A 15,574-nucleotide genomic window follows, 5' to 3' on the forward strand; every position below is an offset into this window, starting at 1 on the left:
AGACGTTGCTCCGCACTATGCAAAGGTTTTGCTCCCCTGTTTAGCAATTCTCAAGGAATTGGATAAGTATTAACCCACCAAATTGTGAACTTCCCAATTTCATGTGTATTGTTTTCTTGGAACCTTGTTGAACTAACCATGTACAACCACATACATAGTATCTAGAGAGTACTACTACCTCTTTCATTATAGCCAATGTGATGATTACACACAAAAATAAGAACAATAGGCATCCATCCGCAAACCATTTAACATTTTGTCGCGGTGAACAAAATCATTATATATATTGTGTTTAAACACACCAGGAAAAAAAATAGCCAAAGAAAGTGGCAAAAAAAAAAAAAAGGAAACAATTTGAAAAACCTTTCAATACACAAACTATGGGCTGATGAAAGTATTTCTTCCCTTGAAGTAACTGTTATTGGCAGAAATGTATACTGAGAGTAGTGGAGATGAGACCACCAGCACAAGCTTCATCTCCTTTCCTCACCGTGTATTGCTGCTATTTGCACCACCTGTGACTTGCTGGCAGATTCCTTGAGACTACTCTCCGGTGACCCATCGATAGCATCAAACTGCTTTACAAGATGCTCCCGATGTAGTAACCCACAGACCTAGAATTCCAATACACCTACTTTACCCAAAATCCAGTTCATCCAAGACAGGCTCTAACTGGCAGACAATCCCCCCATGTCATCGATTCACAAAACTGTATTCATATTTAAAAAAAAAAAAACAAAAAACAAAAAACAACAAAAAAAAAACAGAGAAGACACATTAGTTTCATGGTGAACTAGCTACATGCTGACTTGGTTATCCAATCAGAACATAGATGTTTCAATTGGCTACCTCTTAACAAGCTAATTTACCCATCATAATTTCACATTCTAAACTTACTTATGTTGGTAATAATTTTTGATATTACTGAATAAAACCCAGTTGTTGCTAATTATCTATAATTTAGAGATTTGCCTGCATCAGCATAGATGTTGGCTTCTTAGCAGATAAAACATTGGTCCTTGGACATGTCAACAATATAAATTAACTGTTCGCAAGGAAGACTAATTCAATAAAGTTAATGAGATTCACCTGTAATTACTTCTATGTTCTTCACTGTATCGTGTGGTGGGGCCGTGTCTGGGTCAAATATGGATATACAGGAGAAACTATTAGCTAATGATTGTGATACATCACATCTGGTAGAGCCTGTGGACGAGGCCTTGCCCTCATGATTGTTTCGTCACTGTGCCTAATCCACTCCGAGAGTTTCCAAGGTTTCTGCCACTTCCATTTGAACTGCAACAGCCACTGGTGATGACTTCTCTTCCACCTCCATAGCTTCCCGGCTTGCCCTACAACCGCTAATTTCTTCATTGACAACTGCCCCATTGGCACCATCTGCACCCACAGGAGACCTCACAACATATTATTCAAGCCAAAGAGAGGAATTAGGTAACCAATATTGAGCAAACATGAGAAGGAAATTAACCTTTCGTGTCTGATCCATGAAGGCTGCTGACTCTCTGACTGAGCCATTAGCAATGCCTGCTGTGTATTTGAGCTGTTTCTGTGCCGGAACAGACATCGGAGACAACGGAGCACTCATGTCATCGGCAAAGTGTTTCAGTGAATTGTGAGAGTTCCCCTGTTCGACATTCTTAAAAGTTAAAAGAAAACATAGAGAGAGAGAGAGAGAGAGAGAGAGAGAGAGAGAGAGGTTCTCAGCATCCTATTTAAGAACACGAAAATGCACACAACAGTTCGAAACCTGTAGACCTCCATTATATATAATACTTTAAGGTGGGAAAATCTGAAGCTCTAGAGGTTGCCCATATGAACTTAAGATTGAATGTTCAATCTCCAAACTCAAATTTATAGGATCCTAGCCTTGATACGGCTCGACTGTTTTGTACTACATGATCTGAATGAGTATTAGATAGTTATACGACGCATTAACAGAAAATATAGAGACAAGAAGTAATCTCACCGAAGCTGAAGTAGCCAATGCAATCGCAACAGCTTGTTCACTCAGTTTTAGCTCCTTCTCAACTTCCTTTCTTCGTGATTCACTCTGTCGTAGCAGGCCTACAAGTTCTTTCAGTTGTTCTTTCATCTCTTTAATTTCAATTTCTTTCTCCCACATTTGGCACCTGTTGCAGCAGAACACTGATACTTTGCAATTTGTCCATACCAAGGAAACTTTTCCGAACTACCATAAGTTTAGAAGAAAATTTTAATCTACCACTTCAAATTGACCATTGCATATGACAAAAGGACTAATTAGAATTAACTAGGCCACCTTTTTCTGGTCAGCTTAAAACATATGGCAAATTTGATGACATGAAAATTAAGCTGAACAGACTTGTATTTAGTTTTAAAAGATCCAAGCATTTTTTATGTTTTGTAAGAAAAATGACTGCCTACCTATCTTATAATATGATTCAATGGAGTTTGCAGGCATACTTACAACTTTCTACATCCCTTCCCCTACATCTGGATGTCCCTTCTGATTCCAGCCCTAAATCAACAGGTGGGAATAAACTGCTTCACCCACTGATTATATGAGAGGTTTTTAGTGGATACAACAAAAATAGTGATGTTATGGATCTAAGATGGGGGACATTAACACAATGTAGCTATTGTGCTACCTATTTTTACTGACCCAGGACAAGTGTAAGTATTCATATTTCAAAGCCAACTTGCAGAGTCACCACAACTACAACTGCAAACCTTTTAAGAGTAAATGTATTAGGATGGAAGTCGATGATTTTTTCAAAGATAGTGAGCGTAATTGTACTTTGAGGCCTATAAGGCTATAACATAAAAAGTATACACTTGTTCGAGTGTATATATGTGTCCCTACCTCTACATAGACACAATAAAAATTCCAAATGTTTTCAGCTTTGGTGAATTTCAAATAGGATACCTGAAACCCCGATCCACAAACTGGGCACTCAAAACCAAACCCATCTCACTACAAGGTTAACTCCAAATTAGGTGCGTGAAGGCGCTATATGGTGTAATCATCTTTCTTTCATTCTTCTACTTTTTATTTTCTTTTGACAAAACGTATCCTTCGTGTAATTGGCAACCATCATTTCTCACAGGATTCACCAAAAGCAGAAACTTTCTGTACCCCGACCAAATCTGAACAAGAAACGTAAGAAGAAATGAAAATGAAATTATTCAGAGCATCAGTAGATTAAAGGAAACACCTTGCATCTGCAAGAGAATTGAACATATACTGAAGTAAGCTCTTTGCATCTCCCATTGAACGCAACTGGTTCCACCGTCCACGATTACTGAAGGCACGGTCCCGTTCTTCTGCTTCAGAAAGTTGTGAAGCCATTGCTACAAGTGAATTTGATGAAATGCTAAGCATGTTCTCAAGAGAAGATATTCTCGCCATTCTGGCATTTGGTGACATGGAGGACACCCTGAACAAATGAGAAACCAGTAACAGAAATGGTTATAAATATAACAAAAGTGTTTATGCATGAAATGAAATATACATGAAAACAAGGCTCACCTGGCAAAACCATTTTTTCGTCTAGGAGGGCTAAGCCCCTTTGCAGCAAATTCATCAACCTGTTTCAACACAGCTAACTCCTCTGCAAGGGCAGCTCGTCTGGAGATAGTAGAACAATTATTTAGAAATTACAAACTAGCTCATGCAAAACTTACTGACTAAAACAAGTTTGAACCGAATACGTACACTTGGCTTTGCTTCTCATATTCGTAGCGAACTTCATGAACATTCACCATGACTTCAAGCTCGTGATCAAGCCAACGTTGTAAGGATTTATCATTGCTCTGAGAACAAACTTAGGTTAAACTTGTTTTGGAATCAAGTATGCAACATGATCGACAACTTGCAAGAAGAGGAAGCATAGCTGCTTACCTGGCCATTTACTCCATTTCCATTGGTAACTACTGGGAAAGAAAAAAAAATCTATTATCAGAAAACAAGAAAATAGAAGGGACAGGCACATCACATCACCACCCCCTTGTTTTTGATGAAGCACGTAGCTCTGTTGTTTGAAAAGTACCCAAAAAACAAAACTACTTCTAATGCCTTGTTCAAGAAAAGGTTTACAAAAAACAGGGGTTCCAAACAAGTAGTTCAGCATTATGTTCAAATGAAAACACATACCGGAGTTGTCACGGGATGCAGACTTGCGTGCTTCTAGCAACTCTTTTAGCCTCTTTGTGGCCATTGCAGCCTCTTCCGTTTTTCTTTGAAGCACCTGAAACATTTTTTTCTCAGAATGAACAGAGACAATAATGCTTCTGAATCTCTAGTTTTGTTCTAGGTGTTAGTATTCACAAAATAGATGTCGACTCTATAAAAGAACACATTGCTTTATGTTATCTAATTTGGGAAAATTTATTGTCATCTACTCCAAAATAAAGGAGGTACCAAACATCAAAGCATTTCATACAGATCGGGGCTTGTACAATCAGGAAAACAAACAGGCACCGTCATTTCATTTGCTTTTAACTCCTGAAAGTGAAGCATCCTTAGTTCTGTTGGCAGTTTCAAGAACACTTGGTAAGTGTACTCTACAAAGGAATGCTCTCAAAAGGACAATAAACCAGACCAAGCAAGTTTACAAGTGACAATGCTTCTGACCAAGTAATTTCCATAAATTCTCATATGTAGTGTAGCTAAGAAAATCATATTTTGACAGGATGAGCATTTCAGAGGCTTATGGCCCAAAGAAACTGATAGGGGTTATAGTTTTTTTATCGTGTGCTTCACAAACGAAGGCAAAGGAATAAATATAAAATCAAAAAGAAATTCTCACCAGTTTCTGGCGCTGATTTAGAGCTTGCAATTTATGCCTTTCATACTCATTCCTCCTCCCCTCCTTCCTCAACTACATAAACAAATACAAAATCAACACATAAAAGTTCAAAATGTGAATAGGATAACTCATTCAATCAAATTTACAATTGAATGAACTGCAAATTTGTTCAAAGGCTAAGAAGCGTGAACACTTCTATAGAAGAGTCATGTTGTGTCAAACACGACACTCTGCGGACACTGCGAAAAATGTATCCAGCACTTTTTCAAAGTGTCTTAAATTAAAATTTTAAATTCATGATATTGAACATTTTACATATACTTCTCAAACACTTAGGCGACACTTCTTGTACTTTCCGAACACGACCTATATGATGAATCTCTTTATAGTAACAATGTTATGAATTCTTCAAGATGCAACTTGTGCACTCTAATATGTTTTTTTGAAACACTGAAAGATATATGCATCTATAATTCAATGTTCTACAATTCTTTTGCATTATTTAGAATGCAATCATTAGGTGAATGATATCTTAATGTTTGAGTTATGAAATATATGATTTTTACATTTTAATTAGTGTTATATGTTGCTTTTTTTCATTACCTTTAAATAAATTATTTATATATTTAACATATAATAAATTTATAAATAAAATATTTTTAGTGCGTCTCAAGAGTACCGCGTCTAGCCTTTTTTGAAAATCACCATGTCTGTGTTACTTAGTTCAAAGATAACTTGGGTATCTCACATCAGTCTGTTTTAGTCGCATAAAGAAATAAGCTGCCATTATTTCATAAGTGCATATAAATCAATTCCCTTTGGTGCTATTAAGATTCTCATTGAGCGAGCTTCACAAAACTAGGTTGATGACCATACGATATTTTCCAACTATTATGTTTAGAAACTTCTCTCGATAATATGACCACTACTGTTATATGATCCCAATAATATAAAATAAGATACAGAAAGAAAAACTGATGTACCGTGTAGTGGTAAGCTAACCATTATAAAGAGGTAACAATCAACAATGACTAATTTGTTAAATTGAAAAGTATTCTCAATATAGCATGTAGAAGTGTCATGATTGAAATGGAATATGGGACGTCCACCAAATGCAATAAACATCACCACCAAGAAGTCCTAGTCCACAACACTTCTCCGTAAAAGATGTTGCCAAATAAAAAGTTGAGTTTAATGTCAAAAAGGAGTCTATGTAAAATTAATTTTACAAAGCGCAGCCTCCCTTTTGTTGGCTCAACTATTTTGGTATTTTTCTGCAATTTTGCAGGAGGAAACTTTTAAATGGTCCTACAAAGTTGGTTGCACAACATTCCCAATCCAATTATAGGAATAAATAAATAACTGAATAATTGAAAAAATGTACCTGCAGCAGTTCCTTCTCTCGAGAGGCTTTCCAATGTCGAAATTGTTCTGCCTCTTGTTTTATCTTTTGTTGCAGTTGAACCTACAACCTCAGAAAAAATTAGCAGCATACACTAAAAATAAAAATAAAAAAAAGAATACAAAGGTGATCAACCAAAACATAATCCAACCTTTTGGGCCTTGATGAATTGAATTTCTTCTTGCAACCGTTTTGCTGCTTCATCACTCTTCTGCTTTTGCTTTAAAAGCTGAACCTGGTTCTCTTGTTTCTTCTTAAGATCCTGAATCTGATGTGTATAAATGTGGGTGAATTTTTATTAGAATAAATTATCATAAGGAAGATACTTTTAATCTAAAAATAATAGCATCTTAGCTAAAATTATCACCTGTGCCTCAAGTGCTTTTAATTTCTGGGTATGAATATCTTGAAATTTCTGTGTTTGTCCATCATTATTAGCAGCGAGATTTTCAACTTCAGCCAACAAACGATCCCTTTCTTGCTGCATAGATAAAACAACTGAAAAAGTGAACATCAACTCTCAAGGTCATGAAGACTCAAGGATACATACAAGAAGCTTGTATTAACCTGAACAGTTCTTTTCTCATCCTCAAGTTCCACGATTTTCTTTCCAAAGTGTTGTTTAAGGGCCACTGCGTCAGATCCTCCAAAAAGTTTCATCTCCGACTGCAGAGACATTAAATGCAAAAATGAATCTAAGAAGAAAGAAGACCAATGTGCAGAAGTCACATTCAAGAATGCACAGAATAATGCAATAAAACAGCATATTTTAAATATAAGAAACACCAAAAACATTACACCACCCATGGGTATAATGGAAATATTTTTGAATCAATAAACACAAATATGATGTGTACGACTGCTGGTGTGCTGATACAAAATTGTTCATTCTCAAACTATACAGGAAGCAAAGTAACACCAATGTATTGATTTCATAATTACAACATAAAGCATGTTCCAGTAATTCTGTTTTAGATTTATAATAAGCGTGATTTAATTGCAAAACAAGATTTTGAGATGTCTAAGATAAACAATGGTTACTGAATCCCCATGCTTTTGAAACCAAAACCGTACCTCTTTCTGCTCTAAACGTCTATTTAACTCATTCAACTCTTTATCCATAGAATTTTGCAGAAGTGTATGCTCCCACTCTTTTGCTGCTTCCTCATCAATTTCCCCAGAATCACCTGCAAAAAATGGCATTGGTAACCTAAATAAAAGAATAAATAAAATGAAGGAAATTATTTCTCATAGAACGAGGAAAGAAAAGTAAATGGAAATATGCTTTAGAACAAATAATTTCATAAACAAACACAACTCGGTCTGGTCAGCCTTCTCAGTATTGAAATGCAACACCTAGTTAGAGCTCAAGTTATTAGTTGAGAATCTGAATTCGTATCCAAGTTCTAAAGCAGAGGTATCATACCCATCATATTTTCACCCATTTGATAATCAGATGAATCAATAATTTGCAGACCCCTCTTAAGCCCTTCACTTCTCACAGAACAGGTGTCAGCAACCTTAACAATAAATTTTCATGTGTGAGTATGACAGGGTTCAAACATTCAAACTAATACACTTAATCCACTCTTATTTTTAAAAATTCCATTTCAAAATATATATATATAAAAAAAAAAAAAGAATAAGAAATAAAGTATATTATAAGTCCAGATATATCACATGCACATCTGTTTCACATTGCTCTGTTACAGCACGTCTGCTGCGATATTCATGAAGTTCCCGACAAAGATCCTCATTAGTAGCCTCAAGCCATGCAATCCTTTCCTTTAGAACCTACAGAGAAAAAAGAATCACTACTAGCTTTTGCTTTGTAAATAATCCAATACAAACTCCCTCCATAGGGGAACAAAATTAAGAATGACCGAGAATTTAATATAGCAATCAACAAAGACATAGGTTCAAATAATAGAAGTACCTGTATTTCATCAGATGAAGCTCCTCCCCCGCGTGCACAAAGTTCTGCCTGCAAGAATTCCAATTGTTGGCGCATCTTCAACATCTCATTGGATAATGGATCTCTGTTGACCTGCTCAACCATGAACAAAATCCTTGGTTAAACAACTCTCTACAATGCAAGGCAAAGAAACTCTACCTGAATGCGGTAAAAAGGAAAAAGGAAAAAGGAAAAAGGAAACGTAGGGTGTTCATAAAACTTACAACAGGCTTATTCTGGATGTTGCGAGCTCGATTTGCATACTTTAGCGTGTTAAGAGTTTCCTCAGCATTTATATCAGCAGGACTAATGCAGGCTGGAAAATAAGTAATTTAATAAGCATCATAAAAGCCAATTAAAAAAACTAAAAATAAAAAACTTCCAGGTATTAGTCATAACATCATTATGTATTTAATAATTCTAAGAAAAGAAAAAATATTAATTGAAGTGCATAAGAAACACAAAAGACACAAGACAAACAGGTTATCTCAAGTATCACATCTCACAATATGCAATTATACATTTGCACAAACGAATTACCCTGGTTTTAACCAGATGCAAAATGCATCTGAGTGAGTGCACATGAGGACTAGAAAACAAAAGAAAATGCCAGAAGGTTTGAATACTAAAAATTGGAGGTATTGATTACTTGTGTGTGAACAATGTCAAAGAACGCTAAACATGCATGCTTACTTTGTAACCTGTCAGGAAATATACTAAAGAAAATTCAACTGTCTTCCAGAAAGACCCCATCTGAGAGAGTAGTTGAGTGAAGGAAAGGAGCAGAAAACGTGGTCAACTACAGAGAGGAGCAACTTGGGAATAGGACATATAGAACACAAAAATTAGATGTAAATAAATATGCAGCTTAGAAACTCCATCATGACATTAACTTCTCACTTTAAACACTGTGATTAAGTCATCCATCAAAAAACTAATTAAGTAACATCTTAGCATGAGGATAGTTCTACTATGTTCAAACAAGAATTTACAAAGTCAGGACAACATTTAGAAACGAAAAGAAATTTGAAACACAAGAATGTTTTATAAAGAAAACTAGGGAAGCAACAAACAAATGACGCATAAGTGGGACAGCTTTATACTATTGCCATGGTTAACATCTCATGCTGCGCAAAAGCAGATTCAAGTTCAAAGAAACAAAATGAAAAACTTACCTATCATGACAGTTCTGCTGTTACCACCAAGGGAATCCTGCCAAAATGCCAAAACTTAAGACAAATTTTAAAAATAAACAAGCAAACAAACAGACTAACAGATAAGGAGAAGATGACTAAGGAACAATTGATCCAAAGCCATTTAGGCACGGTTACACCCTCTTCGTTAATAATGACCAATTCTTACAACAATCAAGTCAATTTTTTTTTATTTTTTTGATCGGCACTGGGTGTCCGGATCAAAGCCCGACTAATCCCCAGGGGTGCATAGGCCCTCAATAAGGAGTTTCCCACAAGTGCACCACGGTTAATTCAAGGGTTTTCTCGTAGTCCGATGACCGCAAGGAATTGTTAGCACCTAAAAGGTTTCGATCCCTAAACCTTGGACAGAGCACACCCCCAAAACCCAAGGCCTTGCCACCAGACCAACCCCTTGGGGTTACTACAATCACATCAAGTTCTGCAACCAAGTTTCAAAAACAAGGAATATTCAACAGTTATCTGGTGAAACTGATGAGTCCATCTCAAGAACCTGCCTTAATCAGCCTCAAGGTATACAGAAAGATAAGCTCTATGGTATCAGACATGCAATTTTATGTTTATTCTATCAAGTGATTCATTGTGAAATCCTACTGTTATTGTGCTTATTAGAATGTTTAATAATCTAATTTTCATAGCTAGCATAAAATCCTAGCAAAGTGATCCATGGCAACCATATTATGTGAATTCAACTTTGTTTGGTGATTTCCATCTCTACTTCAATTAATTAAACACCACCTATTAATCTTGAACATACTCCGTCCCATGACATTTGACATTTGAAGTAGTGAATTATTTAGCTTTGTGGTTTTCTTGATGAGTGGTGTTTAGTTGCATCATTTTAGATATGCTAAAAAGGATAATGGTTATGTCAAAGACACAAAGTTGTAATTTAAAAGGACGATGCCTTCACATGCTGTGAGACATAGTGTACACCAAAAGGTTTAGTCACTCAACAAACCAACAAGGACACGATTTGTTATTAACAGTTTAATTAGTAATATTTATCTCTTTAATCATACTGGATAATAAGTTGTTTCCCCCTTTGGTTTCTACTAAAAGGTCAAATATTTTTCTGTATATCTATCAACAGAAATTTTATAAAAGGGCATTGAGGGAAAAAATTCACTCTAGTGGAGACTGAAAATCTTCTAAGCAAATCAGAAAGAAAATTAAAATAATGAAATCATTAAAGAGAAAGTGTGTGGAACCTGCAAAAGCCTAGTAAGTTTACTATCTCGATATGGAACATGGACACCTTCCTTCCGCTTCTTTTCATCACCAAGTGCGCTGATAACATTACCGAGCGCCAGAAGGCCCTTGTTGATGTGAACTCCTGTTCAAAGCAATAGCATATTACATAACTCTTTTATGACCAAAAGTGCCTTTAAATGCAAAAACTGGCAAACAAATTCCTCACCTTCCTTAAAACGCAGACCATCAGAACCAGTTCTTTTGGCTCGCTCAGATCCTGCAAGATCCACTAAATGCAATTTGGCACATAGATATTCTTCACTCATACTGTCGTTAAGATTGCTATCACCAGGAAAAGCTGGATTGAACTTCCGCATTTGCTCTAATGTGATGGTGAAGATGGCATGTGAACGACTGCATAAACAAACAAACAAACAAACAAATGATAAAAGCAATAATTTTAGCCACTTGTAACTACTGAAAATTTAACAGCAGATTGTGAAGCAAAGTCCCACATCGCCTACGTACTAAAGTAATATTAAGCATATAAGCGTGACGGCACCCTTAAAAACTCTACTGTTAGATAAGAACCCATTGGTAAATGATTATTCCACCACACCCAGCCAGTTCATTGACACTCAAGGGAGGCCAAGATCATCAACCAATGAGCACATGACACATAAAACGTAACTTCGAAATTTGAATCATTGCAATAGACAGCTGTATAAATTCTCTAATTCTCCAAGTTTAAAGAATAGAACTTTAAAATACAATGGCTACTTCTTCATACACCTAGATAATGAAAAACGACATCCTCACAGAACCTATCTTTCTGTGAGGTAATATAAATGAAATATAGAAATGTGAGGTTGACCTTGATTGATTATTCATGTTTGTACTCCCTGTCGCCCTGTTCAAAGATCCTTGCTCCAGGTAGCAAGCCATTTCTTTTAGCGTTCTCACACTGACTTCAGTAGATCCTGCCAATGTAATAACACCATTTGATGTCTCACGAATTTGAATTGGTGGTTTCCCAGGAACAGTTACTTTTCCCACATGCCCATTTGTAGTTTCTGATTTATGCACAGCCGTGTGATCCAGCAAGTCTCGTACTTCTTCTTTTAGGATCTTCACATAAAAAAAATCCAGTTACACACTTGCTATGGGAAATTGAACAGCAGATCTCAAGGCAGTGAAGTTTGGTGAACAAATACAGCAACACAAAGTACTATTACTAGTACTACAATTATTATTACTTCTCTTTAATGACAACGTGATTTTTCAACCAAAATACCAATAGCTGCAAGTAATATGCCAAGAGTACCATAGTACATGAATCAAGGAATATGTTTGGTATGTGTACACATGCAAAAACAAGAAGAATAAACAAATCAACCTCAATGAAGGAAACATGCAATTGGAATTCAGTTTGATGCTTTAAAGCTTCAATCTTGCTGAACAAAGCATTCATAACTTGAGGAATCAATCCGGTTTGGCTACCATCTTTGAAGCTAGTACCCATTGTATATGTTTTCCCTGAACCCGTCTGCAGCACATTAAAAGGTCAAGTTTTACAAATTGTGAGGAAATTGAGCTGCAATACAGAGGGCAAAAAAAACACTTCCACATAAATAATAACAGCCTTTACCTGACCATAAGCAAGAACAGTAGCATTATATCCCTGGAACAAACCGTCAACAAGTGGAGCAACACACTCTTCGAACATGGCTGATGGGGGAGAACCAGTACTCCCATAGACATGATCGAAAGTAAACGAATGTGTGCCAATTTGCACCTGCAATATAGTAACAAGCAACATTAACCCAAAAAAGGTCATATGATTGCCTCACAAAAATATATAAGTAAATAATGGCAAGACGACTGAGTATTACATTAATTATGTAAGAAGCAATAATACTTGTACGATGTCTACAATGGAGAAGTTGAAAACATAGTTTTGGTTTCTTCAATCTATTTAGTTGTCGTTTCTATTGCTACTTGTTAAATAGTTCTTATTTATATTTATTTCTGGTCATCAGGAGTTCATCACTTTATACAAGGTATGCAAAGTAAACAAATAACCATAATACTAAGGACTTGGAATAGGTATTTGGTAAAGAAAACTAGCTCATCTTATGTATAACAAGACATGAAACTACGAAAAATTGTGTACATAATAGTCTTCTAATCAGCTTTCACATGTGTTTGTATTACTAGGCAAGTTTGAAAGCAGCATACTACGGTTTAAATTCGGACCTTCTAATTATTTTTCAATGGTTTAAGTTTCCTGACCAATTGCAAGCTCTTTGACTGCGTAACTAGTGCAAGCTGACATGGCAATGTAAAATATAAATTGCTCCCAGGTATCAAAGTTGAATGAGAACATTGCATAACAGAGCAGTTATATAAAACCAATAAAAATAAGAGATCTCAATTTGAAGTCACCCTAAGGGTTTGCCCGGTTATTAACTTCAAGTTCGAGATCAATGAAATGAGGTCCGAGATCAATGAAATATGGGCAAGCTGGCCGGACAGCCAGTTATAAAAATAAACTAAATAAATACAAAAAGCAAGAACCAATTAGCTGAAGACAGTAATGTACCGCCCCAAAAAATGAATAAAGTAGCTGTAAATTACAATTATATAGAGGAATAACATTGCCAGAAACTATCATAATATGGCATGTTTGCTTGTTATTGCCAAATAAAAAACAAGATAGAACAATAAAAAAATTGCAAATCTGATCCAAATTACGCAAAGAACATAAAAGACACAAACCTACGGGTTCAATGTCAAAGAGATACAATGTTCCTTCCTTAAACTAATGACCCCGTTTGGCCTACTCAGTCAAAACCCTGAACTGATAAATTCAGCACAGCAAATTACAAAAGGTAATCTATAAACCAGTTGATGCTCTCTTTTTTTATTTACCTAAAGACCACTACAGAGACACCGACATATAAATATAAATATATATAATAGAATAGAAAAGTCAAAAATTGTAAAATTGGCACTGTTTTAAAAATAAAATAAAATAAAAAGTGGCTAGAACCTCTTCAATTTGACAGAATTAAGCTGAAACTTTTGACAGCTCAATCACAGAAGCATCGGAAAATGGTTAAAATTCAGATTTAAAAAAATAATAATAATACTAATAATAATAAAAAAAAATAATGAGAACACTACTAGTTTTGAGTCAAACATGCATGAATCCAGGATTTGTCAATAAAAGAAAACAAAATCGTAAAACTCAAGCAAAGCATCTAGGAGATCTAGATCTCGAACAACTCGTCGCTTTTTTTTTTTATTTCTTTTTTCTTTTTTTCCTTTCTCACAGAAATGACGATCCTAAAAAGTAAATTAAGAACAAGCACACACAGAAGCTCTAAAACTCTGACAATCACATTGACATTTGAGAGAGAGAGAGAGAGAGAGAGAGTACCTGAGGCTTTCCAGAGACGACAGTGACACAATCTGCACAACCTTGAAGCCTCTCATCGTTGATGAGTGGCCGGATGTGAACAGCGACTTTTACGCAGCAATCCTCCGTCGCGGAGGCTTCCATGGGAAGAGAAGCACAAGGAAGAAACAACAGTTATGGCGACAGAGAGAGAGAGAGAGATAATGTGGAAACAGTTAGTTAGTGAGAGAGAGACCAATTTTTACAGAGAATTATAGGAATTTTCAGGTGAGGGAAAGCGATGCAGTAACAGGAAAGGAAAGGAAATTAGAGAGAGAGAGAGAGAGAGAGAGAGAGACAGAGTTTCAGACAATGTAGAGAGAGAAAGGGAGAGGAATTATAGAGAGAGAAAAGGGTAGTTGAGGGAATAGAGGGACAGTAGTAGTGTAGAGAGAGAGAGAGAGAGAGAGAGAGAGAGACAGAGTGTGTGTGTGTGTGTGTCTGCAAGGCCAACAACAACCACTATCATTTTCCTTGGTATTCACTGCAAATAACACGATACCAATGCCACACATACATACATAGAGATACAGACGGTTAGGAGTAGTGGTGACTGGTGGTGGTGAGATGGAAACTTTGGGGTCACTCTTTCCCCGATTTACCCTTTTGCCTTTTCTGGTTCACAACACAGCTCAGTCGTTTGGGGGGATTACGAAATTGCCCCCATCGCAACACTTCCACGTATGTACTGTATTGGTATTGGCATATAAAGGTAGTTATTTAGTAATTTTAAAATATAAATACGTGATATTTTATAATATTATAATTGATAAAAATAAATAAATAAATCAAAAAAATATTATATTCAATAAATAAGAAAAATAAAAATAAATAAATAGAATATTATATTCAATAATTAAGAAATATAAAATAATATATTAAATAATAATTAATTAAAAATATGAACACATATAATGGTTTCGTTTGGTAGAACTGTGGGAAAGTGATTACAATTTATAGCCTAAGAGTTTATAACTTATAACTATGAACATAAGTTGATTTTTGACTTATAAATTAAGCTTCTCCTTCCCCACTCAAAGAATAAATTGATTTTTGACTTATAAAAAGTTATAAATTGTATTGTTAAGCTGAACCAAACATATTAAAATAGCTTAAATTAAATTAAAAACTGAAATAAACTGAAAATAAGACTTACCAAATAGGACCAATATTTCAAAAACATTTTTATATTAAAAATACGAACACATATAATATTTCAAAAACATTTTTATATTAAAAATACGAACACATAAAGCCTCCGTTTGGGAAGTGGGTTGGCTTTTTGGCTTTTTGGCTTTTTGACTATTTTAGCCTGGGCTATTTTAGCCTGGTTTGGGAAGGGCTTTTTGACTTTTTGGCTTTTTTGGCTTTTTTTGTGAGAGAGGATTGTAATGATTATGGGTTGGATTTGATGTTTTGTTTTTTGTGACTAAAATAGCCTATTTTGTTTTTTGTGACTATTTTAGCCAAAAAAGCCTGGACTTTTTCTTGCCAACCGGAGGCAAAATATTTCAAAAACATTTTTATATAGGTGCCGTGGAA

The 15,574-nt window shown here is 35.5% G+C and overlaps 1 protein-coding gene across 3 annotated transcripts; it reads right to left on the reverse strand.

The window, feature by feature from the left end:
• Positions 1–162: 162 nt before the first annotated feature.
• Positions 163–14,711, reverse strand: FRA1 (P-loop containing nucleoside triphosphate hydrolases superfamily protein). 3 transcript variants are annotated; one of them, XM_028244826.2, is made up of 26 exons: positions 14,015–14,711; positions 12,221–12,367; positions 11,969–12,118; positions 11,447–11,700; positions 10,799–10,986; positions 10,590–10,714; positions 9,340–9,376; positions 8,389–8,480; positions 8,147–8,257; positions 7,891–8,004; positions 7,637–7,730; positions 7,285–7,397; positions 6,778–6,876; positions 6,578–6,691; positions 6,362–6,478; positions 6,193–6,273; positions 4,809–4,880; positions 4,154–4,247; positions 3,902–3,933; positions 3,716–3,813; positions 3,530–3,628; positions 3,216–3,437; positions 1,988–2,150; positions 1,490–1,645; positions 1,090–1,398; positions 163–709 (listed from the first exon to the last, which is right to left on the reverse strand). In XM_028244826.2, the coding sequence occupies exons 1-25, from the start codon at positions 14,135–14,137 to the stop codon at positions 1,174–1,176; spliced, it is 3,120 nt and encodes a 1,039-aa protein (XP_028100627.1). In that variant the 5' UTR covers positions 14,138–14,711; the 3' UTR covers positions 163–709; positions 1,090–1,173. The 3 variants fall into 3 exon arrangements, with proteins under 3 accessions (XP_028100627.1, XP_028100628.1, XP_028100629.1); XM_028244827.2 differs by having other exon boundaries at positions 3,902–3,930; positions 14,015–14,709; XM_028244828.2 differs by lacking the exons at positions 163–709; positions 1,090–1,398; positions 1,490–1,645; positions 1,988–2,150 and adding an exon at positions 3,047–3,147 and having other exon boundaries at positions 14,015–14,709.
• Between the last annotated feature and the right edge of the window lie 863 nt (positions 14,712–15,574).

This window comes from Camellia sinensis, chromosome 3, assembly GCF_055761805.1.
Source record: "Camellia sinensis isolate YWXY chromosome 3, ASM5576180v1, whole genome shotgun sequence".
Lineage (NCBI taxonomy): Eukaryota > Viridiplantae > Streptophyta > Magnoliopsida > Ericales > Theaceae > Camellia > Camellia sinensis.

What these genes read in the sequence shown, in the direction of transcription:
- FRA1 (XM_028244826.2), bottom strand. Translation starts at nt 14,137, where the DNA reads ATGGAAGCCTCCGCGACGGAGGATTGCTGCGTAAAAGTCGCTGTTCAC. An exon ending in AACTTACTAGGCTTTTGCAG is followed by an intron (nt 9,377 to 10,589) that starts GTTCCACACACT and finishes GCATTTTGGCAG; the next exon opens with GATTCCCTTGGTGGTAACAG. An exon ending in TAAATCAGCGCCAGAAACTG is followed by an intron (nt 4,248 to 4,808) that starts GTGAGAATTTCT and finishes AAAATGTTTCAG; the next exon opens with GTGCTTCAAAGAAAAACGGA.